The 24,551-nt window shown below is 44.1% G+C and overlaps 5 protein-coding genes and 1 long non-coding RNA gene across 7 annotated transcripts; 4 read left to right on the top strand and 2 right to left on the bottom strand.

The window, feature by feature from the left end:
• The first annotated feature begins 700 nt into the window (after positions 1 to 700).
• Positions 701 to 2,303, top strand: LOC108140981 (Krueppel-like factor 2). The gene is made up of 2 exons (XM_017264050.1): positions 701 to 1,499; positions 1,566 to 2,303. The coding sequence occupies exons 1-2, from the start codon at positions 824 to 826 to the stop codon at positions 1,802 to 1,804; spliced, it is 915 nt and encodes a 304-aa protein (XP_017119539.1). The 5' UTR covers positions 701 to 823; the 3' UTR covers positions 1,805 to 2,303.
• A 4,269-nt stretch (positions 2,304 to 6,572) lies between these two features.
• On the top strand, positions 6,573 to 7,080 carry LOC108141024. The gene is made up of 2 exons (XR_001774203.2): positions 6,573 to 6,710; positions 6,771 to 7,080. It is a non-coding gene; the product is annotated as an uncharacterized LOC108141024 (long non-coding RNA).
• Positions 7,081 to 8,807: 1,727 nt separating this feature from the next.
• Positions 8,808 to 13,583, bottom strand: LOC108141165. The gene is made up of 3 exons (XM_017264393.2): positions 13,456 to 13,583; positions 13,075 to 13,381; positions 8,808 to 9,693 (listed from the first exon to the last, which is right to left on the bottom strand). The coding sequence occupies exons 2-3, from the start codon at positions 13,289 to 13,291 to the stop codon at positions 9,233 to 9,235; spliced, it is 678 nt and encodes a 225-aa protein (XP_017119882.1). The 5' UTR covers positions 13,292 to 13,381; positions 13,456 to 13,583; the 3' UTR covers positions 8,808 to 9,232.
• A 99-nt stretch (positions 13,584 to 13,682) lies between these two features.
• LOC108141164 (S-phase kinase-associated protein 2) lies at positions 13,683 to 16,315 on the top strand. The gene is made up of 5 exons (XM_017264391.2): positions 13,683 to 13,838; positions 14,048 to 14,924; positions 14,991 to 15,390; positions 15,456 to 15,615; positions 15,678 to 16,315. Exons 1-5 carry the CDS (start codon positions 13,780 to 13,782, stop codon positions 15,862 to 15,864), a joined length of 1,683 nt encoding a protein of 560 aa, XP_017119880.1. The 5' UTR covers positions 13,683 to 13,779; the 3' UTR covers positions 15,865 to 16,315.
• LOC108141166 lies at positions 15,884 to 16,281 on the bottom strand. Its single transcript, XM_017264394.2, has one exon. It carries the CDS (start codon positions 16,279 to 16,281, stop codon positions 15,988 to 15,990), a length of 294 nt encoding a protein of 97 aa, XP_017119883.1. The 3' UTR covers positions 15,884 to 15,987.
• Positions 16,316 to 18,348: 2,033 nt separating the features above from the next.
• LOC108141099 (zinc finger matrin-type protein CG9776) lies at positions 18,349 to 24,507 on the top strand. 2 transcript variants are annotated; one of them, XM_017264302.2, is made up of 7 exons: positions 18,349 to 19,151; positions 19,219 to 19,392; positions 19,921 to 20,108; positions 20,174 to 20,848; positions 22,004 to 22,152; positions 22,229 to 24,189; positions 24,327 to 24,507. In XM_017264302.2, the coding sequence occupies exons 1-7, from the start codon at positions 18,500 to 18,502 to the stop codon at positions 24,335 to 24,337; spliced, it is 3,810 nt and encodes a 1,269-aa protein (XP_017119791.1). In that variant the 5' UTR covers positions 18,349 to 18,499; the 3' UTR covers positions 24,338 to 24,507. The 2 variants fall into 2 exon arrangements, with proteins under 2 accessions (XP_017119791.1, XP_017119792.1); XM_017264303.1 differs by lacking the exons at positions 18,349 to 19,151; positions 19,219 to 19,392 and adding an exon at positions 19,558 to 19,826.
• Positions 24,508 to 24,551: the final 44 nt, after the last annotated feature.

Here is a 24,551-nt window from a genome sequence, read left to right as displayed (position 1 = left end):
GGAGCGAACGTGGACGTGGATGTGGATGTGGACGTGGACGTGGACCCACCCTTGGCAAAGCACTTAATTCAATAATAAATTGCCGCCACGACGAGGCCGCAGATAACCGAGTTACACATTTGGCAGAGTATCTGCATCTGGAGGAGGGGCAAAGGAGGCCAAACCACCCGGGAGGCGCTGGGGGTTTGTCGGTGGGTAAGCGTAAAATTCATAATCGTGAATGCTTCACTTAAAGTTGCGCCCAAATCCGAAGCCACCCCGCAGGGATCACGTTGTATGTTGTATGTACATACATAAGTGGTGGGTCGTGGGTAAAAAGCGCAAGTTAAGGAAGCTGAATTCGATTTTTCGACCGGGAAAACTACGCAGGATCCTTATGTACTTCCCTTCTGCGTGTGTGTGTGTGTGCGAGTGTGCGTGAGAGTGAGCGACCGCCATTGTTGTGCAGGCGAAACCCCGAAACGAAACGAAATGAAACGAAAACCACCCCGAAGCACTCTTCTCGCTCGCACTTGCAAAACAGACAGACAGACAACAAATCGATGAATGGCGGGTGCCTGTATCCGTGTCCGTGTCTGTGTCCGGTGTCGGTGTATGTGTCTGTGTGTAGGTAACTCCAAATCGAGGTAGGTAGGCCGAGTCCTGGCTTAAATTGAGCGCCTTGCTGGCAGGAGAGCTCAGTTCGAGTTGAGATCTCGCAGCGCACACACCACGCCGCCTAGCCAAACCAAATCAAATCCAAATCCAACAACGAAATCCGAATCCAGTGCTCCGACCAAGTGCTTTAGTGTCGCGAGAAGCATCGATCGAAAACAGCCACGAAATGTCCACGATTAATCTGCATCCCCCGCAAACCTACTCGCGCCTCTTTCGTCCCTGGGACTCGCAGCGCCAGACAGCCGCCTCGGCGCCCAGAACGGTCAAGCAGGAGAAGGAGCAGGAGACGGAGACGGGGACCATCGCCATCAAGACGGAGCTGACCAGCAGCGGTTTTGGCCACGACTCCGAGCGGGACTTCTCGTCCGCCTCCTCCTCCTCTTCCTCCTCCTCCTCCTCGTCGTCATCGAGCAGCAGCAACAGCAGCAGCAAGTCCTGCTACGAGGATGCTTTGAGCCACAACAGCTACATCCGCACCTCCACGCCCCATCCCGTCTATCCCCACGCCCACGCCCACCCGGAACCGCCCACCGCCAGCCCCGTGTCCCTGGCTCCATCTGCTACCCAGCAGCCCGCCCCCTTCCTGCCCGCCGCCAGCGACCTCTACTATGCGGCCGCCGCAGCTGCCGCCGCCGCGGCCAACACGCCGCCCGCCGGTTTCGGCATGGACCCATTCACGCTGGGCCTCATGGAGCAGGAGTACGCCCGCGTCATGGCCGAGGATGCCCAGCTGAAGGCGCTCAATGCGCGCAAGCAGCGCCCCAAGAAGTTCAAGTGCCCCCACTGCGATGTGGCCTTCTCCAACAATGGCCAGCTGAAGGGACACATCCGCATCCATACCGGTAAGTCGCTTACGAGAGTTCCCTTCCCGCCAGTCGTACTCACAAGCCCCTCCTCTCTCTCTCCAGGCGAACGCCCCTTCAAGTGCGACGTGGACACGTGTGGCAAGACCTTCACGCGGAATGAGGAGCTGACGCGCCACAAGCGAATCCACACCGGACTGCGGCCATATCCGTGCAGTGCCTGCGGCAAGAAGTTCGGCCGACGCGACCACCTCAAGAAGCACATGAAGACGCACATGCCGCAGGAGCGCCAGTTGGGCCCGGCCATCTTTGTGCCCATGTACCCCTATCTCTATGGATACTGAGAGGGGGGCGAGGGGGGGTTACCCTTCCATTCAGCCGTCAAACCGTCCCATCATCCAATCATCCCATCATCCGATCCTCCAGCGATCTGTGAAGCGATTGCACGCTTTAAACGAGCTCCTGCCACGTAACTCAATGCCGGCCCAATACTCGATAGCCAATCTTGGACAGAACTACCTCAGCCGTACCTGGCGCAACATGGCGCACTCAACGACCTCAAGCCACCTCGACCTTCGACCTTCGACGATATATGCAAATATTGAGATATTTATTTTTAAACGCATATTTACACTGCCAACTACGTGACTAGAAACCCGCACATGTGTAAATACCTCCTTAAGTGATCCTTCCTCATATGCTAAGCGATTAAGAGATTTAAGAGATAGCCGACATGCAAACAGTCTATATTACCACTAAGCTGATATTTTAGAAATATACGATTTATACCTAAATATTATACGATCATAGTTAAATATTGAGAGTTGCATTATACGATTTATGTTTACACCACAAAATACAATACAAAAAAACTTGAAAAAACTACAACTTTATTTTCTGATATTTTTGCCAAACCTGAGATGACATGGGGTTTTGTTAGGGTCGCAAGAATAATATAATGAAAACAGAAAACTGCATTAGTTGCATTATTGAGCAGCAAATGACCGGAAACCATTTTGTTTGCATATTAATGACTTTCCGCGTGGCACTGTCACTTCCCGCTAACCAGATCATTTGGCAAATGGCTCGTCATGCCGACAATATCAAAGGCAATATCTGAAAATGGCATTTGCGCCTGCCGCTGCCATCAAAGGGTTGAAATGCACAAGTCATTTGGGCCGAATTCTAGCCAAATTCTCTTCATAAATGGGCAAAAATAAGACAAAAACGCAGCTGGGAAGGAGAAAGCGCACGACAGTAAGTAGAATTTGTCCTCCAACTGCATATCCATATCAAATCTAAGTGTAACGACATCACCGTTTGGCAATAATTTCCCACAGTCCCTCGGATTCGGATACGGATTCAGAGTCTGAGTCTGATTGTTACTTGGACACGGATCCCTTCACGTCGCCTGGCCATTACTCACCTGACAGCTTGCGTCATTCACAAGGACAATGGAGTGATAGTGGTCCACCTGAGCAAAGCGACCGGAGACACAAAGTCTGCAAGAAGTCGAAAAATCATCCATGAGTATTTGTGGAATTGGGCATGCGAACGGGCGATCGATCCCTCTGGTCAATATCATTGTGACTCCTTCGGGCGGACAATAGATGCAATTTATGAAGGTAGTTGGGCGGTGGGCCGATTGTCGACCAACTCGCAGGACAATGGAACATTTGCCCGCTTGATAGGGGCGTGCAGTCCTTGCACTACCTGTTTCCTACCTGCCCGTGTTCCTTTGGGCCTGAGAAAATGTTCTCCTATCTGCCAGACACTGCGTCGTCGTTCACATCGCACATCGTACAAGTGACACGGTGATCTATATTGTGTCCCCGTTTCTTCAATTCGAACCTTTACAAATTCGACTTTTGGCCCAGACACAGGGGCTGCACTTTAAACACTCGGGCGATGCCCACTCGACCACTCGATTCCCACTTGCTGGAGCAAAGTTCAAACACTCATTTCTCAAAATGATTATATATTGCCCCGAATCCATGCGTAATTGCTGGCAATTAATAAAAAGAGCATTTCGTTTGATTGACAAAGGCAGTCGATAATCCCAGCTAAAACTGAATTTCCAGTGTTTGCACTTCTCTATTGATTTTTTCTATCGTTTTATAACGTCAGCCGAGGCATATTTTATCAAAGATCAAAAAAGAAAAAAAAAAGGTTGAAAGCAGAAATACCAATGATAAAAGTGTAACTCATGTTTTTTCTATAAAACTTTATCATACTTTTGGACGTTTATGTAGCACCTCTTTCCAATTATAACCATGGCGACTTACTTATAACTATGTAAACCATGGGAGCTTTATGTTATAGTCGTCCGATTTTGATGAAATTTAAACCGTAATGTTGAAATATATACTTTATGTCGAAGAACTAAAAAAGTACATTAAAAAACAGCAAAGTTATAATTTTTGTTCCTATGGGAGCTATATGCTATAGTCGTCCGATTCGGCTCGTTCTGACTTGCAATAGAAAGACAACTTTTGCGAAAGTTTCATGCAGATAGCTTTAAAACTGAGAGACTAGTTTGCATATAAACGGACGGACAGACGGACATGGCTAGATCGACTCTGCTAGTGATGCTGATCAAGAGTGTATATACTTTATAGGGTCGGAATGTCTCCTTCACTGCGTTGCAAACTGCTGACTGAAATTATAATACCCTCTGCAAGGATATACAAATTGTTAGCTATGGTGAAAAGTAAAAATCTTTCTTAATGAGTTAGAAAACCAGTTACGAACGCATCTAAATCAAACTTTGTAAGTTAAATATTTACATCATTATCGACCCAATGCTTGAAATACTAATTATAAAATTTATTCTCTGATTTCGACTCTAAAACGGAAGCAATTCGATCAAATTTAACTTAACAAATTTAACAAAGCAAAGAAGCAAGCTTCGGCTCGCTGAAATTTAAATACCCTTGCAAATATTGCAAAAATTAAATATTTTTTAAAACACTTAAGTTTCGATTTATATTTGCTTAAAAGGATTGAAGCTATAATAATTTTTAGATAATTTATTCGTTCGTTCCAATGGCAGCTATATCGTAGTCCGATTTGAATAAATTTAAAATTTAAATATAAATTTATTTCTCTTAATTTCATTTAATTCGAAATTTATATGTTTGTTTATATGTTTACGGTGCAAATATGTTTAAATTGGGGTTGATAAAACAGGGATAGAGGTTGAAATACAAATTGGAATATATATCGAGTATTACAATAATTAAAAAGAACACAAAAGGGAGTCCAAAAATATATGTGAGACCAAGAGGTTGGTAATCGCGGGTTGGTCTAAAATGCACATTAAATTTAATAAAACGCCAATTCTATGGAGTCAATATCACCTCTGACAGGATTGTGCAGAAAAAAAGCACCAAGCATGATTCTGCGATATACAAGAGATAGTAAATTAAGCAATAGTAATCTACTAGAGTAAGAAAGCAACCTTACGATTTGATCCCAGTTCAATACACGCAGAGCAAAAAATATACTTTTTTTTCCGACTCAATACGATCGATGTGAACTTCATTTTGGGGACTCCAAATGGGAGCATAATATTCTGAATTAGGACGGACAAGAGAAGTAAATAATAAACGTCAAATTCTTTTGACCATCGCTTAATAAACCCAAGAACACTCATAGCCTTATTAACAGTAGACTTTTGTGGAATTCGAATTTTAATTTTGGGTCAGTATCCTTCTTAATTATTATTCTTAAATCATTGTCCAATGACACATTGCGAAAAGAATAGCTTACATATAATTGAAGGCTTACCCCTACCAAAAGCCATTACGTTACAAATTATTATAGGACAAACAAAGTTTAGCATCATCAGCATACATTAGTTCTCGAGAATGCCTTATGAAGTTGATTAATAAAGTAAATAGCAAGGGGCCCGTATGACTACCCAGATGTAACGTGAATCATATTGGAAACAGCGTTTTTAAAAATAACCCTTTAAATAACCCTAAGAATTCACTTCCGTTCAAATAACTTGAAATCAAAGTTAATAGAATTTTGGGAAACCCGAGCTGATCTAATTTAAATAAAAAAAGAGAATGGTGTACAGAATCAAAAGCCTTACAAAAATCTGTATATATAACATCAGTCTTTATTTTATAGTTGAGGTACAAAACTTAAGCACGTGTTGTGATCTCCAAATCTGTTAGAAAAGAACTTTCTCTTATTACCAGGAAAAAAATACAATTTGACCTGTTTAAATTGTATGAGTATATTTGGTTTAGACAAGTAAGTAGTGTGGAGGAACTTGGAAAATAAATCAGCAATTTCAAAATCAGTAGACCCCTCAATTGAGTTTTTTCGCTTGACATTTACAAAGCTATACACCGGTTCAAATACATAGAATAGCATTGACTGTTAAGAACATTAAAATCTGATCAAGCAATCATATATTTTAAAAATCAGATGGCTTGCCCGTCCCTTTGTACTTTTTCCAAGTGTTTGTTTTTATGTTTTTGAATGCATTCATTAAAAAATGTGTTAAAAACGCTTTAAAATAATTTAGTGGCACTTTCCATATCCAAGCAATTGTTACTAATTGAAAGTGACTTTTTTAGGCAAATACTCTTGAACTTTATTTTCATTTATTAAAAATCTATAAAATTATTATTTTAATATAACGTTCCCTTTCTTTACAAACAAGTTTTTCGTGACATCATTTACTTATAGAGTCCTTGGAGTGGGCAAAGGGGAAGGGGAAGAGAAGTTAGCACGGGTCAGAGCTCCCTTGTAATTACACTGGCTTACAAAATTAAGGAAAAATTACGCCAGAGCTCCACTTTTGGTTCTCTGGTGAAGTTGGACTTCCTAATTAGAAAAAGGTCACATTTTTTTATGGTTGTATTTTTTTGAAGGGAAAATTAAGTTTTTGGCCTCTTTTATTTGATAAATTTACTCCAGTTTCGGTAAAAATTAAATATTTAAAAAATTGGAAAAATTAAAATAAAAATAACAAATCATAAAAATACAAACATAAAAACGGATATTAAAGTTGTCGCTTGCTCTCATAGATTAAATTTTAACAAAGACAGCTGACAAGCTAAAAATCTCAACAATCGCCCATAAATTAGTGTTTTGTATGTATGTACATATACATAAAAAGTAAAAATGAAAATTTGTTATCAAGAACATGCAATTCTTCCAATTGACGGTATCGAACTAGCCAAAATGTTTTGGCCAAGATATCGATCTGTTCTCGGAATTCATAATTTAAACGTAAGAATCCAAATCGCAATTGCGCCAGATTTGTGCGTATAAAAGTGCATTGTTCCGCAGACAAAGTGATGCAGTGAAAGACGTTATTTCCTAACAAGAAAGTAGTTTGGCTATCAATAACCCACTGACATTCGGAAACAATTGCCATGTAGGCCACTGGCCATTCATGACCACAAAAAGGCCAAACACACATCCTCGGGTGGTCCGCAAAAAGTTCGCATCGAGGTAATTGGCAGGACAACCAGTGCCACTTTCCAAGCAGCATCTCTATCTCTCCTGCCCACCCAGAGCGCCCAGAGTGAGAAATTGGAATGTCTTTTGTGCCACTAATAGAGAAATATACGGGCCATAATTTCGCAATGCTACAATAGCCGTTCCCCGGAGCAATTGAATGAAGAGCAGAGCAGGGCAGAGCAGCGCAGAGCAGAGCAGTGCGAAAACCCAGGGATCGAATAAAAAATGGAGTAGCTACCTTTTCGCAGCGCCAGTTCTCAGCCGAGCCAGTGTTTCATCCCCTGGGCCAGCAACCCTCATCCCCTTGACGACCCAATGAATGGGATGAATGGGAGCGAGCGAGACAGAGCAGGGGTAGGCAGGGATAGTAGCGTTTTGTACAAAGTGTCAGAGGATCCATTTAATTGGGAAATTTATTGGGCGACAGGAGCAACAGCCTCACAAGAATAGGAGACAGTTTGTCTGGCCTCTTGTTGGCTTTCTCTTGGACTGTGTGTTTTGCGGTTCTCGAAACGCTTTCCCGGTGACTAGGATGGGGTCCCGATGGGCAAGGAAGGGTCTGCTCTATAAAAAAAACCAAAAAAAACCAAGGACAAGTCGATGTAAACAAGCGGTATGGGTTCCGAGTAGTCTGTGCCTCAGTCTCAACGTGGGTGGTGCCCCGAAATGGAATTTCTATTGATAAGTCTGGGCATTCGATTAACGAGACTTTCCAGTTAATTGTGTTTGCACAGCATCCTAAAGATTCCCAGCTCGAGGCTCTTACTCCCAACTGCGGATTTAGCAGTTTGCGATCGTATTTTCCAGGTTTAGATCCTAGATCCTAGGCGGAAAAGTGGGTATGTCCCGACACCCGCTAAACGATGCGTTTATCTGCATAAACACTCTTAATAAGTCGATTGTCCGCTCTGTAATCTCGACCGGAGACGGAGACGAAGCTGAAGCCGAAACCGGGACCTAATGAGCATATCCTTGCGTCGTCTGCCCGAATACAAATATACGCAATTTGTGACCTAATCCTGACGCCGCGTCTTGCATAATGCTGCCGAGGCACGGATAGGATAAGGGCATTGGTTTGCCCAGATCCTCACACATGGCATGGCACTAAGCTGTTTGCCAAGATAAGCCGCAGGCCAGGAAGATCGTCGCCGGACGGCATTGAATCCTCCGTAGCCGGCTGCCTATCGCAGCGAAAGGTGCTGCCGATTGGCCTCAATCAAAAACACGTCCATCAACATTGCGCAATGTCATCGGAATCAAACCGAAAACCAACCAAAACAGCGCCCTGGAGTCGCCCAGCGGGGCGGCGAACCCAAGAGCCCAAACAGTAGGTGGTGCCGGAAGTGCCGGGCAGTATTCCCATCAACATGAGCCCTGCAAACCTAATCAAAACTAATGATGACATAATTGGCTCTATCTGGGCACAGCATCGGCAGCCGATTGTGCCGAGTCCAGATCCCAAAACCAAGCCACACAAGCATCCCAAGACCCGGAAAAGAAAAACACACATCCGTCGTGGCTCACAGACAGAATAGATAATTGATTTCTTTGCGAAATTGAATGCAATGACACTTGGATTTTGCGCTCGCCGTGTGGTCCGGCCTGTTTCCGATCCAATGAGGAGGATCCAGCTTAGCCATAACGCTGGAGATGTTGTGACGTTTGGGAAAAGGCAAGACTCTGAGTCGATTCATCAAGTCACTGTCACACATACCTTTTTTAATTGACTCATTCCTGGAGATGCTGGATTGCATGGTATGCCATGCGGAAGTGTAGCGTGCGCTCCTGCCAATTCCCACTTCCCCTGGGAGGCTGACCCGGCGATCTGATGGATCAATTAGTAAACAAAGCGCTTGTGTTCTCTATTTTTTAACAATGACTGTTGTTGTATTTGTAAATATGCACATTAAAATACTTGGCTGCCAGTAGCAGTAAATACAGAGTACAGAAAATATGCCATTCGAGTAAACATGTTAAAGGTATATAAATATTGGCAGAAAATACAGGGTATACAAAAATACGTCATTCGAGACTACATGCAATGGTACATAAATATTGATAGGTATAGTTTTGTATACAGCTGAGAGTTCAAAGGTAATTCTAAACTAATCTTGGCGAATGTACCGTCAATTTGAGTATAAAAATGGGCCTTATTGTTGGCAAGCAAAAGGCATCCTTAAGTAAGGCACAATTATTTTGAGCCACTGAGATTACTTGGTGTCGCCGCTCGTCCGCTTGCCGAGCAGAGGCGTTGAGGTTCATTCGGGATTCATTCGACTCCTCCGCTTCTAGTACAGCATTATGGCGGCCTTGTTCTTGTCCTCACTTGGCGGCTCCAAGCGTTGGCGGTCGCAGAGGTCCCGGTGCTTGGCGTACAGCAGAACGGCTAGGTTGCCCAGCACTACGATGGTGGAGATCACGACCAGGTAGAAGCTATAGCCGAGGTAGGCCAGTCCCGTGCTGTACCAGTGTTGCTGCTGGTGCTCGGCCAGCAGTACGTTGACGGTGAAGTAGTTGTAGAACTGCACCAGCCAGGCCACAAATGCCACCACCTGTGCACCCGCAGCGGATATGTTGGCGGCCAGGAGCAGCACCATCGTGCCGCCTCTCTTGGCCGCAGAGGCCGACTTGAGGACGGCGGCAATGGCGGCCACGGCGCAGGCCAAAAGACCGAATCCTGTGCCCAAGGTGGTGAGGAGCCAGAGCCAGAAGCTGGTGTCGCCGTTCTCCGTGCGGACAAATGAGTAAACTGAAAGACAAGAAAGGTGCAACATGTTGTTAGTCAAAGTGGTCTTCTTTTGTGAACACTATGATGATGCCTAGCATGGTAGTACAGATATACCTATTTCAAAAGTCGAGGGTCTTCCCATGGCATAAAAGTTTTCTTTACACGTCTCTTTCTAAACGATTTATCAAGTTCCAAACCTTGCCACTATTTTTATGAAGATATGTTTAAGTTCCCTACAAGTCTAGCAAAAAAAAATAAATATATAGTCTTTAATACGACTATATCATCAATTCCAGACATACAACTTTAAACAAAAACATTTAACTGTCATCACTATGAGGGCTCTGAGCTTTCCCGTTTTGAAATTTGGCAAATCTTGCAATAAATCCTGCAATTAAGCAAAGCAGAACTGCCAGAACTGTCTGCAGAATTAACCTGTTTAGTTCAAATAAACTGTTGCCTTGTTTTTTGTTTTAACTTTTTCGTTTATGATTAAAAAATATATTTCTAAAATTCTGAAAAATGCTTTGAATGCATAAAAAAAACATTTATAGTTTATCCTGTGTTATTAAGTTTAACCTCATTAGTTCAGATTTAACAAGCTATTTGGGTGGTGTTTGAATTTTCTTTAGCATAAGATCATTGAAACTACTTCTTTTCGTCGTTTCTCATTTCGAATTTTTCGCTAAAATACAATTCACCTTCACCTCAGTCGGAATATATCACAAATCTCATGAAACTGAAATGGAATAGAAATTTATTATATTTCATTTAAAATTTTGAGTTATGTTTAGCATTCGAGAATATATTATATGAAAGCCCATGTAAAATTTTACTTCAATTTTACTTTCGACAGAAGTATATTTTTATTCTGTTATTACAATTTGGCTGGATTGGAATATGGGTGTGGGTTCATATTCCATGAGGTTATAAGAATATCATAGTATTTATTGCTTTTAGTGTTACGAGATTGAGTGTCAAAGACAATGCCATTAAAAAATAAGTAAAAAAGGGTTGTTCGGTTCTGCCAGGGCACAGCTCCTGCGTTGGAACTTATATGGGCAATACATGGTTTCTGATAATCTTTGCAAAATCATTTGGTCTGCCAATATATGATTAGTTTCAGTTTGCTTTTCTTCAAATCCGCTAATATAATCGACTTTTCCATTTCTGTTAAGGAAATGATAAAGCAGCGGTTGGCTGGCAGTTGAGAGTTTTTTGCAGAGCCACCTCCAGCTGAGTATTCCAAAAGCATTTTCAATACGTCTAAGAGCGCGACTCAACCGATAGTTGAAGATGCGCTTTACCCTTCCTAGATTTCTGCAGCTATTCGGCTTTAAAATTGTGCAGTGAAGGTGCATACATAGTCTCCAATTAAAAACAAGAAAGAAAGCAAACTTCGGCAAGCCGAAGTTCATATACCCTTGCAGCTATTGCAAGAATTTAACATTTTTGAAAACATTAAAATTATGATTTACTGCGTATATGTTTAAAAACATTGAAGCTATGATGATTAGCAGCTCAATTATTTGATAGTTATTTTATATATTTTTATTATTTCTATGGGAGCTATATGATATAGATGTCCAATTTTGATATAATTTAAACCGTTAATCGAAAATATTTAACCATTACTAAACGTCGAAGAACAAAACAAAAAATTAAAAAACAGCAAAGTTATAATTTTTTTGCATTTATTTTTCCGATTGTTCCTATGGGAGCTATATGCTATAGTCGTCCGATTTTGATGAAATTTAAACCATAATTCTGAATTATTTAACCATTGCTATATGTCGAAGAACTAAACAAAAAATTAAAAAACAGCAAAGTTATAATTTTTTTCAATTATTTTTCCGATTGTTCCTATGGGAGCTATATGCTATAGTCGTCCGATTTTGATGAAATTTAAACCATAATTCTGAATTATTTAACCATTGCTATATGTCGAAGAACTAAACAAAAAATTAAAAAACAGCAAAGTTATAATTTTTTTTCAATTATTTTTCCGATTGTTCCTATGGGAGCTATATGCTATAGTCGTCCGATCCGGCTCGTTCCGACTTATATACTACCTGCAATAGAAAGACAACTTTTGGGAAAGTTTCATGCAGATAGCTTTAAAACTGAGAGACTAGTTTGCAGACGGACAGACGGACGGACAGACGGACGGGCAGACGGACATGGCTAGATCGACTCTACTAGTGATGCTGATCAAGAATATATATACTTTATAGGGTCGGAGATGTCTCCTTCACTGCGTTGCAAACTTCTGACTGAAATTATAATACCCTCTGCAAGGGTATAATAACGGAATCCGCATACTGTTAGTGATAGTGTCATTTGGAAACTCAAGTTTTTCACCGGGAATATATAAGTCAGGGTAATAAGACACTAAATTAAGTACGACCTTTAAATCACTCATATGTTCAACTACATAATTACCAATAATCCGTTTAAAACGCAGACGAATAATTTTGTTCTTTTTTTTTTAAAGCAAGCTCTTTTTTTTTTAATTTTCATTCAGTTAACAGGAAATGTAATTCCTGCTGAGTTGTAAAGTATTTAAGTATTAAATTTTCAACTGTTATAGCTTTAGAGAGACAAGTTTGCGTGAAAACAGATAGAACGATTTGAACAGCTGAGGCTGGTCAAAAATATCAAAACTTTATAATAATTTCTCCAGGAATATAAAAAACATGCATATGGAGCACAATTGTTTTTTAAATGCATATGCTTATGGCATGTACATAGGTAAGCTTGTTGGGCACATTTAGCTATACTCTAACAATTTTTCGTTTCTTCCCCCAATTCTTTAATGATAAGACCGAGGCAAGGCATTGACAATTACATTGATACGTTTTTTTGGATGGCTAAATCAAATGAAATTTGTTAATTTCTTTTCCTGGACTCTACACTGAATTGATCTTTTTTAAATGTGTTTGTCAATGCACTGCCATAAGGCAGTTTTGAGCACCCCTGATATATGTCAACGGAAGAAACTGAATAATCTTCCAAGGAAATTAAAGGATTTGCTCTTCCTCCAAAGATAATTGGCTTGTAACCGAGGGACTCATGTGTATAAATTTAGCAGAACAACTTTTGAAATTTAAACTTTTTTCTTATCGACAATTTGCCGTTATTTATCCGTAAATTATTAGTGAAAGGAACAAATTTGACGCTCCTGTTTTATTTTATTTTTTTTTTATTGAAACAGTTGTTCTAACTTGATATCAAGTTATCAACTATGTTAAAAAAAACCTTTAAACAGGAGCGCCCAACATTTTTTTTCACGAACAATTCACTGCTTAATAACGGCAAATTGTCGATAATAAAAAAATTGTAATTTCAAAAGTTGAAACTCCGGTCACTAGCATTCTTCCCCATGTCATTTTGTGGGCTCACCGTCAACCGGATAGGTGCGCACGCCAAAACCGGGGTTCAGGTGCTGGCTGCCGTAAAAGAGTCCGAAGTTGACCTCGCCCTTGGCCTCTGCGGAGTTCTTGCGGCGCGGATCGGCCCGCACCCAGTGGTTACTGGTCATGCTGACCAGCAGGAGGCCGATGGCCAGGCAGCTGCCGAAGAAGGTGGAGAAGACCAGGGCACGTGTGCGCATGCTCATTTTGATAGTGCTCGCGAAAGACCGGTGGGAGGGGCAGGAGCGTTGCTGTTTTCACCATTTAGAAATCTCCAATCCAGTGCCAGACTCCACCTGCAACAAAGAAAGTCAGGTAAATACGTGTGCTAGCACGAAGTCCAGTGGCCTCTTTTTGATTCGTTTCTTACCTCTTTCCTATTCAGTGGACGGTAGCAATTACAAGCAGGCTCTTTGTTTATCGAACAATTTATTGTTGTACAATTGTACGAAACGGTTTTGCCTTTGTTATTTGTCTCGGGCTGGCAAGTCTCTACGGATTTTGAGCCTTCACGCATACGGTCTCACTTATCGGGACACCGATCTGGCAACACGGGCGAAACTGCGTTTTGTTTCGATAACGATATCGTTTAGATAACAAACTATCAGAGTGGCGACAACCCTGCCACCCCACAAAAATAGCGCGAAATTTTTGTCTGTACGGCGGGGAATTAAGAGTAATTTTTTTGTGAAATATGAGTGGCCGCAAGCACAGAGGCTCTGAGAACATGGAAAATCTGTGCCCCGTCACCAGGTAATACATGGCCCTATTGCGCTGGTAGCCAAAAAAAAAAAACATATAACTTACTGCTCCCGTGACGTCACACGTTTCACAAGTTGGCCAAACGAGGTCAAGAAAGTATTGTATTTGTATTCAATTGATGGGTGCTTGACCCATGCACCCGTGCTGATGATGCACTGCCTAGCTGTGCACTTTTAATTAATACCGCCCGACCATTGCAGAAAACGCTCGACCAGCAAGAACCCCGCCTCGGCCGTGGGCGCTCTAGTTTCCGCCACGAAGTCGTCGCACTACGAGCACCCTTCCTCGCCCTCGGCACTTACCTTCGAGGCCCTGGAGGAGATGGGCATCGGCATGCTGGACTCCGAGGAGAGCAGCTCGTCGGCGCTCTCGGCCATCGCGTTGGCGGTCAGTGCCAGTGCCACCAGCGACGACAACTCCAACGAGACAACGCCGTACGCCAGTGTACCTCGCATGGCGCACCAGCTGCAGAATCCGCAGCGCCTGAGCTTGGGCTCCTCGGCGGACACCACCCTGGACAGCGCCACCGTGGAGGATACCCTGTCCCGCCAGTGTCCCGCCGAGATCCTGCAGATGCTGTCGCAGACCAAGCGCTCTGCGCTGGGCACCGAAGGCGGCAGTAACTCGAACTCGCCCAGCAAGCGGCTGCGAAACCCCCTGGCCGCCGTCACCTGCAACAACCAGAGTGAGACGGCGACTCCGCTTAATTTTCAGCCCTCCACCAGCAGGCTGGCGCAAGTGCGGCAGGCAAAGAAGCCCTCACTGGCACAGATCCCCGCCCGGCTGGTGCCCACGGACAGCTTCTTTGTGTACCGCACCCCGGCCATGAGTGCCCACATCAGCAGCGGGATCAACTATTTTGAACGGCTATCTGACGAAACACTGCTGGACATCTTCAAGTGGCTACCGAAGAAGACGCTACTGCGCATGGCCACCGTTTGTCGTCGCTTCAACCGCTGCTCCCGCGACGAGACCTTGTGGACAAGGCTGGATCTGGGTCTGCGAACCATTCGACCGGGCGCCCTCGAGCAAATTGTGCGACGTGGAGTCCTGGTAATGCGTCTGGCCCAGGCTAGTGTAAGTAATATTTGCCAGTTGTCATCAGGGGATATGACCATTCAAGTTATTCATTCCTTTAAACAGGTCCAGGAGCCGGCCTTTGCACCATCGTCGGCAAGCTTTAGGGTGCGACTGCAATATCTCGACTTGAGCATGGCCTCCATTAGTCGAAGCTCACTCCGTACACTACTGTCCCACTGCCGTCAGCTGAAGAAGATAAGTCTAGAGAACACTGAGCTGGATGACAGCATTTGCGCGGAGATCGCCAGAAACAAGGCCTTGGAGGCAGTCAATCTAACCATGGCCAGCGGCCTAACAGCCAACAGTGTGCGTCTGATGATGGAGTCTCTGACCAATCTGAGCAGCCTAAACATATCGTGGACTGACCTAAGTGCAGATGCTGTTACGGCGCTGGTCACTCACATCTCCCCCAATGTTATCCGTCTGAATGTTGCGGGCTGTCGTCGCGTACTTTTCGACTCACGTAAGTGGTGACCGCCCAAGGCATTCAGGATCCCCACTAATATCAGTTTCAACTATTTTCCTTAGATGTTGCATCGCTACAGAAACGATGCCCTCAGCTCCTGGAGCTCGATCTATCGGACTGCAATAGCCTCACCCCAGCAGCTATTACGGCAATTATGAAGTTCAAGATGTTGGAATATTTGTCCGTTTCCCGTTGTTATCTCATTCCCGCTACCAGATTCATGTAAGTCGATTCTGGACCACGTCTTATTGATTTAAAGCCATGTTATGGCATTTCGATTGCAGCGAACTGAAGGGTATGCCCTCTCTGACCTATTTGGACATATTTGGAATGCTGTCGGACGCCGCCATGGAGGTCCTTGAGAAGCAAATGCCCAAAATGGGCATCAACAAGTTCATACACAGTTCGGTTTCCCGCCCGACTGTGGGCACGCGGCGCACCTCGATTTGGGGTCTTCGCACCCGCGACTAATCCCGATACCAACCGAAAATTGTTTTGCTGCGTATGCCACCCCCAAACGCGGTTTTTATTCTCAATTCAACAACATAAATAATCACATTCTGCTGTTCTAATTTTCCTGCTTTGTGCATTTGGTCACTCATCCGCTTCGCTAAGCGGGGCCACTGGTTTCTCCCACTCCCATTCCTCCCAGCTAACGCAGTTCTTGAGGCTATCCATGAACCCGGTTTCGCTGGGGCACTTCATTTCAATGGCCGGTTTGTTGAGTGACTCACACTTCCAGTAGGAAGTGGGATCCCAATCGTTACGGAAAACTGCAATGTCGAGCTCCGCTTGGGTCTTGCAACCCGGTTGCCCATCACCGTTGTAGGCCTGGACGAGTTCACACGAAATCACGAGCAGTGCAGTAAGGGCGAGCTGAAGCTTCATCTTGGGACAAACTGATGACCAACTGGGGCTTCCATCGCCTTTTATAGCTACATTGTTGCAACGGTATGCTAAATTGCAGTTGGTACCAGAAAATGCTTTTATAAATTGGCATCTACGTAAACACTCGAGAGTGTAAAGAATAGATAACAGTGCTTGCCCTTGGCTGCAATCTGCGTTGACTAAAACTAAATAAGAGACAATGAGTCAAAGTTCCCTATTTGAAATATCAGTAAGTTTTTTCCGTCTTTTAGAATACTTAATTTTTAAAAATTGAATATTGGTAGTGAAAAAATTAAACAAATCTAGACCAAAGGTCGGTCGACTTGTTAAACATCTTACTTCCAAGTAGAAAGGTTGTAAATATAAGCCAATCTTAAAAATATTTTCATTCAATACACAAATCTACAAAATAACAAACTCTAAATAGTATATATGGTCTTGATCACCATCAATTTGGTTTGCGTTTAGGCAACCAGCCTGTCCGTTTCTACGCAAAAAAGTTTTTTTTCCTTTTTTAGTCTTTTAAGTAGCTTCCATTAGCTGTTTTTAATTTTTTTTAACTTCTTCGAGATATAATAATGGATTATTAAGTTAGAATTATGATTTAAGTTTTATTAAAATTGAACTACTATTTATCTTAAATAATATAATAATATAAATAAATTAAAAAATATTTTCTTTTATATTTATTTTTTATATTTTATAGTTATGTTTTAATAATTACGTTTTTAATTTTATTCAATTTGGGAAAGCGATATCATATAAGAGCCATAGGAACGATCGAACAATTGAGATGAAAATCCTAATAGTTTCAATGTTTTTATACGAATATAAATCGAAATTTAGAGGTTAAAATGAATATTAAAATTTGTCAATAGTTGCTAGGGTATCTAACATTCGGTTTGTCGAGTCGATCTAGCCATTTCCGTATGAACGTAGAGATCTCGGAGCCTATAAAAGGCAAAAATTGGGGATTTAACATGCAGATGACTATGCATCGCTTATTTCAAAATTTAGCCCCGCCCACGAATCGGAATTGTCGGTCATGTCGCTAACGCCACCTAAGTCCCGAGTGTTTTGGAATGGCATATTTATTTAAAAATTTATGAGTTGAGTAAAAGGATCACTAATTTGTTTAATATTAAAGTATCCCAATACCAGAGCGCAATAATAAATTGAAATTCCGAACATATTGAAATGCAGGACAATGCAATATTGTTTAAAATTTAAATGCTTATATAGTTTTTAAATACCTTTTTTCAAAGTAAACCAGAAATGACTACAGATATTCATTTATTTTTGCTCTTAGTTAAAATTTGTAAATACATGTTGCCCAGCAATGGCGGCTTGAAACGTTAGTGTTAATGTTAGTGGTTAAATAGCTAGAAATTGTTTAACCCTAAACCTTGTAAAAACTTATGGATCTTTGTGTATTAAATGGTTGATGGGGCTTTTGGGGAAAAAAGTTGAAATAGAACTTGCTTTACTTTTCACAGTTCTACTTTTAATGTCCAAAATAGAGACTGCCGGTTGCGACGAAAATAGAACGGTAAGATTTTGAAATATTATTAAATATAAACAAAATAATTTAAAAATTTACTAAAACAGCTTGTGAAGATTTGCGAGTTAAAATATAAGATAGAGCCAATATTCAAGATTGTGATCATTAAACGATCATACAAAAAAATGCATCGGCTAGAGCCGTGCGGTTAGGAACGTTTATTCCACTATTAAGGAATAACCGGGAAATTTTTGGCACGGAAACCATTACGGACCATCCAAGGATTATGGATGGTGCTCTATTGGACTATCCATTACCAACAGAAATTTGTTTTCTCTTGCAAAACACTCTTTTTATATACAAGTTAGAAAATTCCTTTATTCTTTTCTTAACATTTTTGTATTTTATTGTTTTAATGGTTGTAAGTATATTTAAAACAAAAATTCCCTTCCAATTTAAAATTCCACCGTTCCATTTGAACCGATTGGCGCCTTTTGGTGTGCCCATTTTGTCTATCGATACATTCAATGCCGAACATCGATAACACTCATATTGTAAAAACATCGATGACTTCGATGTTGCGATTGGATATTGCACTATTTTATTTTCGCTATCCACACGTAATTTCGGAATTTTCGAGCAAGAAAAGCAACGCTGCCATTGACTTGTCGCCAAAAACGTGCGTTGAAACCCGTGGCACACATCCACGGCCTTGAGATGGACGAAGACTCGGCTCCGAAGCAGCCGTCGGACAGGCGTCTGGCCAACGCGGTCGATCTGCCCCCGGGTCCACCCGGCGTCGAGGAGAAAAGCGGAAACGGTAAGAGCGAGACAAGAGGCAGTGCGTCGGGAAAGGGCGGCAAGTCGAGTTCCAGACGCCGATCGACCTCCCGTGGCCGCTCCGATTCCCGCAATGCCACCTCGCCCCCAGCCACGCGGCGTAGGCGCTCCATATCCCGCTCGCCGACGCCGCCACGCCGTGGTCGTTACGATTCCCCCGACTACGACAGGTATCCCCGTCGCCGCTTCGACCGCCGACGCTCTCCACCCCGTCGCAATCGCCGCTACGGGCGCTCCCGCTCTCGCAGCATCTCGCCTCGACGTGGCGGTCGCTGGTCGCCCAAAAAGAAGCCAGCATCGCCACCCATGCCTCCCCAGCAAATGGCCCCGGCCTACGGCGTCATGGCTCCTCAGATGTACGATCCCTATGGTGCTCCACCCGATGTCTATGGTCACCAGTACGGAATGCCGCCGAACGCCTTTCCGCCCCAGGGCCCGCCTTCTGGCTACGGCATGCCAGTTCCTCCCGAGCAGTCAACGTTCGCCCCTGGCTATGGACCACCGCCCACAGGGGCTTGGGGTGTTAGTGGTGAGTACGGTACGGTACTCTGCCTCGGAAACCATGTCGTGATTGGGTTCCATTTCGATTCTTGCAGAATATGGACAGCAAATGTGGATGACACAGACGATGGGAGGAGTGCAAGTGCATCCGTCCGCTCCGGACGGAATGGTGCAGCCGCAGCAGGCCCTCGAAGCTCCGCCGGAGAAGCAGCTGGAGGAGGATCAAAAGGTGCCAGCGCTCGACGGCGCAGGTTTGCCGCCTCAGGACGGTAAGTGTGGAAATGAATTACAATGTGGTCACTACGAACATTCACATGCAAACCTCTCACATTATGTTTTATTACTGTTGTCATGATTGTACTTGTACTTGTAACTTAAATGCGCGCCAAAGGCCCGCATGCATACCAGAAATTACCAAAAGTCTAGGGTAATAAAGATCAGATCAATCAGAATGTAGCCGTGTACGCGCAGCAAGCACTAACATAGAGCGAACCGTGCGAGGGTCTCGAATTTGTCATTCTGTTTCGAATAGAAAACGCAGTTTTGCCGTTCTTGTGTGGCGGTAGTCGAAAGACGCACTTACGCCAATCTGGACGCCCGCCGTCGTCACCCCAACTGGCACTTCATCCCCAACGAGGACTGGCAGAACTGGCGACTGCATCCGTGTGTAACTAGCCGGTGAAATGCACTCGAGAATGCATTTGTAAATGAAATTTGAACTTTAATTCTCTGGGCAAGAATGTTTTTTAACGTCTGACTCTCTCTTTATCCCCCATCTATATACCGTCCAACGCCAGCCCTTGCGCAAGAGGCAGAGAAGCAGAAGGATGAGCTCAAAAAACAGCGGGCCAACTACGTCAAGAAGGTAACGCTGCTCAAAAAGGAAATGAAAGTGCTGAGGGAACAGCGCGAGGATTTGACAGCGGGCGAGGCACCGCCCTCGCCAACCACCAAGACTTTCATCTCGGAAAATGATCGCCTGCAGGTGAGCTTAATTTGCGACCCTTTTCAAGTTCAAACACCAATGTAAGTTAATTATTTCTGGAGCAGATTCAAATTAAGAAGAAACTGGACACAATCGAAAACGTTATAGACATGCTAAACAGCCTAATTGGGTCAGATCACGAGGACGAGCCTCTCAAGTCGAAGGCTCATGGAAAGCCACAGTCAGAGCAACAGGGCAGCCGATCCCACTCCTCCAGTGAAAGCTCCGCTGACAGCTCGGACTCCAGCGCCTCGTCCAGTAGCTCTACGGATTCGTCGTCCGATGGCGAAGACGAGGAGGAGACCGGCGGCGCCGAGGGCAGTCCCACCAATCGGCTCAAGCACCGCGCCATCAAGTCAATGAAGTCTAAGCAAAAATGCGGTGAAACGAAGCCAATGCCAACTCCAGCACAAAACAACAACTTTGTGTTTTTCGATCCCGAACTGCATTGGTGCGAGAGCTGTGGCGTTTTTCCAAAGACCGCTCGCGACTACTTAAAGCACTTGCATGCCGAGGAACACATGAATCGCGAGACCATAGAAACGCCCTGGCATGTCGGCATCGACCACGATCCCTTTCCCACGTTTGAAAACGCGCCTGTGAAGCGCGTCCCTGTGCGTGGCATGCAGTTCCTGGTGCCGGCCAACGCCTGGTTCTGCAAGCTCTGCAGTGTTTGGATCGGAGACTTGCACTGCGCCTCCGCTCATCTCAAGTCCCGACTACACTCGAACAAGTATGAGGTGAGTTGTTAAATAAATGCTTAAGCCAACTCCCAAATCGCGTATTTAAATAATACAAATTATGAAATGTTTGTATAAGCCTTTTTTTTTTACCCTTACATAGGGTATTATTAATTCAGTAAAGGAGACATTTCCGACTCCATAAAGTAATATATGGTCATGATCAAACTATTTTCCCAGTTTTTAAGCTGTATGCATGAAACTTTCTCAAAAATAGTATTTCTAATGCAGGTAGTAAGTCGGATCAAGCTTTCTTTTTTTTTAATGTACTTCGGGACATAATAACTTCACTGTATTTAAGCATAAATCAATTTTTTTTTTAAATATTAAATTTGTGCATTAGCTGCAAGGGTACATATACTTCGACTTGCCGAAGTTGTACTCCTTTATTGTTTTAAAAGACCCACCTAGTCCGCAGGTTGTCCTATAAATAATAAGGTTGTCATATTAATAACGAGAAGAAATTAGTGTTTTGGCTGATCATGCCTTTCTTTTAACTTTTATGCAGCCTTCTCTCAAATTAAAAGCGTATCTCTGGCCGATTTTTTTTATTTCAAACATTTTAAAAGATAGTTTCTTCGTTTTAATAGCTGTAGAAACAACAAATTATACAAGTCTGAGTTTACCAAATATTTTGAGTAGTAAATGATATATAGTTGTATTTAAAATACAGTAAATAGTTAAATCGTTATTTGAAAAGCGCAGGATAGTATCAATCCAATAAATAAAATGTTTGAAGTAATAACTACAGAACTTACTGACAAAGAAATCAATGTAACATTTTAAATACCTTTGACTACTGATTTTAATTAAGAGAATATCTTATATATTTTTGCTATAAATTGTTATAACCAGAAAGGACTTTTGCAGTTATTACGTACATAAAATATTCTATAAAACGACTATGTTTCGATTTGTATGCGCATAACAATGAAGTTACATATGTAAATTGTTCAATGAATTTTTTGATCGTTCTATAAAAATATAAATACTTTATGGGGTCGAAAATGTTTCATTCATATATATATGAATGCAAGTGTAAAAAAAGTTTAAAAAAAATACAACTCGCCTTAATTTTAAGGTTAGGCTAACAACAAACATAAATACATAAATAAAATGAAATATGTCATATTTTAAAATACAATGTCGTTACAGCAATTTATAGCCCAGAATCCCAACTATGAAACCGAGTGGCAAGCAAACCGTGAGCGGGCCATGAATCAGCAGAAGGAGCTCGATGACTCTAAGAACAAAAAGTCCAAGAAAGACGACGACAAGGCATCCAAAAAGCGCAAGAAAAAGAGGTAATGATCATTATAAATTGTGAACCAACGAGAAAGTGTTTGATTTTGTTTTCTTTGTTTTCTTTTTCTCGCGCAGCGGTGACAAAAAGAAAAAGAAGCGTAAGCATGGAAAGAAGAGCAAGCGAAATGCCCTCGATGCCAACAGCTCATCTTCATCCTCTGACAGCTCTTCGTCGGAAGACGAAAAGCCGCAGCAACCAAAGAAAGGTCGTACCGAGGAGCCAGCAAGCGGTCAAGCAGAAAAATCAATTAATGCCGCCTCGATACGCGTGACCATGCGAAAGCATGAGACCTCCCTAGCCGCATCTTCGAAGCCGGAAGTGCCTTTTCAGTCGCCTGCACCGCCGCCTCCTCCGGTCATAAAAGATGCCATGAATGCTTCAGGCCGAGGCAAATGGACTTCTGCCTCCGGCGAGGATCAGAAAGAGGAGCAAAAGAAACGGGACGATGTCATGCTGAAGCAGTGGAACACTGTCCAGCCGGTCATCAGCGAGAGTGAGAAGAAACTGCTGGAGCAGCTCAAGGGCAGGCTGAAGAATAAGGGACCTCGTGAATCGGAGGACCGTAAAGCAACACCGCATGCAGCGTTCGCAGCTGATGAAAAGTCCAAGCGGAGCGGAGGGCGTCGTTCCCGTTCACGATCCCGTTCTTTATCCCGTTCCAAGCGACGCAGCCGCTCACGAAGCATAAGTCGCGGGCGGGATCGAGATCGAGATCGGCGCGATCGCGATCGTGAGCGGGATAGAGACCGTGGCCGCCGTGGTCGTCGGTCTCGCAGCCGCGGCAGGCACTACTCTCGTTCGCCCTTGCGTTCCAGCCGGAGAAGTCGTTCCCGGGAGGGGCGAAGCCGTCGTAGCCGCAGTCGCTCCGACGAACGGGTGGAGCGTCCAGTGATCAAGCATTCCGAGTTCCGGCCTCGAACGGTGCCCGAACGCAAGCAGCCGGATAGTAAGCGCGAGAAGAAGGATCCAGACAGCAAGACGAAGTCAAAGACCAGCACCACCTCGCTGCCTGGTGGCAAGAAGCTGCCCTTCATCGGCAAGATGCCAGTGTTCAAGAAGCAGCCGGTGGCCGCTGCCAGCTACGACGCTGCCGCTGCCGTCTACACCAACGGCTGTTTGGAGGCACCACCACCGCCGCCGCCCCCGCCTTTGGGCGGAACCACCACCACCACTGGACAGGTGGCTGCGCGTCAACTGGCACCGACAGCGGCTCAAATTCAGATGGCCATGATGGAAGATGCCTTCGGCAATGCTCCTCCATTTCATCCAGATGCGGGTATGATGGTAGACTACGACGAGCTGATGCCAGATCCCGTCCAGTTCGCCAGCTTGATGACCAGCTGCCCGCCTCCACCGCCGCCGGGTGAAGGCTCCGATGGGGAAACCCATGATTCACAAGACGGCGAACAGCGTGAAAACGAAAACCATGAAAAGGACGTCTTGCCGCCTGGCATTGACGAGGCGGAATCTGATCTGGTAGCGCAGCCGTTGGACGTGGCGGCTCCACCACGCGACGGGGAACTGCCAAAGGACCTGGCCGAGGCTCTCAACATAATATTCCCCAGCGAGGGAGCGGCACCGGAGGCCACGACCGAGAAGCAAAGTGAGCCGCAAACCATCACCACCATCGTCGAGGATGATGCAGTGCTCAGCGAGCATAGTCTTCATGACCTGGCCAAGCAGGGTATTCACCTCGTGACCATTGACGAGGCAGAAGCGTCCAAGAATGCAGCCATGCTGAAATCGAAGGATGACAAAGAGTCGCAGATTCTGAATGGCAAATCCGAAGCTGCCGGGAACTTGAAACAGATCGAAGCGGAGGACATCCCCATGCCCAGCTCCCCTCCTGCCTCTCCGCCCGTCGCCGACGTCGTCGTCGATGAGGCGAAGAGCAAGGTGGTCCAGAAGCAGGCGGACATCTCGGACATACCACAGCCGCCGGCATCGCCTTCGGACAGCGAGAAGCTTCGGCGGCAGGCGGAGCTCGACGAGTTGGCCATGCTGGGCATCGACAGCAGTGACATGGCAGCACAATGTATGTAGAACGGCTCTCGAGCCACTCACCTTGACCACTCACCTTGCACTGTTCGCTCATTCCATCAACCATAACTTCTGTTTTGGCTTTAAATCGATTTTAAATGACTGTTTTGTGTATATATCCCAAACCCACAGATGCGCTGTAAGGCTGAAAGGGCAAACAGTGACGCCACTTACTCGGATGCACGGATCGAATGACACGTCGGGTTGACCACCCATAAGAAGTGGAACAGTTTTAAAATATATAGTTTGTGACGGAATGTTTTAAATAAATGCGCATATATGTATGTAATATATGTATGAAGGATACCAGAAACCGAGGAACGGCTTCATTTGGCTTGAAATCCATTAGTTAAGCAT

This window comes from Drosophila elegans, unplaced genomic scaffold, assembly GCF_018152505.1.
Source record: "Drosophila elegans isolate 14027-0461.03 unplaced genomic scaffold, ASM1815250v1 contig_476, whole genome shotgun sequence".
Lineage (NCBI taxonomy): Eukaryota > Metazoa > Arthropoda > Insecta > Diptera > Drosophilidae > Drosophila > Drosophila elegans.
This window is presented reverse-complemented; position numbering and strand designations above follow the sequence as displayed.

What these genes read in the sequence shown, in the direction of transcription:
- LOC108140981 (XM_017264050.1), top strand. Translation starts at nt 824, where the DNA reads ATGTCCACGATTAATCTGCATCCCCCGCAAACCTACTCGCGCCTCTTT. An exon ending in ACACATCCGCATCCATACCG is followed by an intron (nt 1,500 to 1,565) that starts GTAAGTCGCTTA and finishes CTCTCTCTCCAG; the next exon opens with GCGAACGCCCCTTCAAGTGC.
- LOC108141165 (XM_017264393.2), bottom strand. Translation starts at nt 13,291, where the DNA reads ATGAGCATGCGCACACGTGCCCTGGTCTTCTCCACCTTCTTCGGCAGC. An exon ending in GCGCACCTATCCGGTTGACG is followed by an intron (nt 9,694 to 13,074) that starts GTGAGCCCACAA and finishes CTTGTCTTTCAG; the next exon opens with TTTACTCATTTGTCCGCACG.
- LOC108141164 (XM_017264391.2), top strand. Translation starts at nt 13,780, where the DNA reads ATGAGTGGCCGCAAGCACAGAGGCTCTGAGAACATGGAAAATCTGTGC. An exon ending in TGCGTCTGGCCCAGGCTAGT is followed by an intron (nt 14,925 to 14,990) that starts GTAAGTAATATT and finishes TCCTTTAAACAG; the next exon opens with GTCCAGGAGCCGGCCTTTGC. An exon ending in ATTCCCGCTACCAGATTCAT is followed by an intron (nt 15,616 to 15,677) that starts GTAAGTCGATTC and finishes TTTCGATTGCAG; the next exon opens with CGAACTGAAGGGTATGCCCT.
- LOC108141166 (XM_017264394.2), bottom strand. Translation starts at nt 16,281, where the DNA reads ATGAAGCTTCAGCTCGCCCTTACTGCACTGCTCGTGATTTCGTGTGAA.
- LOC108141099 (XM_017264302.2), top strand. Translation starts at nt 18,500, where the DNA reads ATGGACGAAGACTCGGCTCCGAAGCAGCCGTCGGACAGGCGTCTGGCC. An exon ending in AGGGGCTTGGGGTGTTAGTG is followed by an intron (nt 19,152 to 19,218) that starts GTGAGTACGGTA and finishes CGATTCTTGCAG; the next exon opens with AATATGGACAGCAAATGTGG. An exon ending in AAAAAGCGCAAGAAAAAGAG is followed by an intron (nt 22,153 to 22,228) that starts GTAATGATCATT and finishes TTTCTCGCGCAG; the next exon opens with CGGTGACAAAAAGAAAAAGA.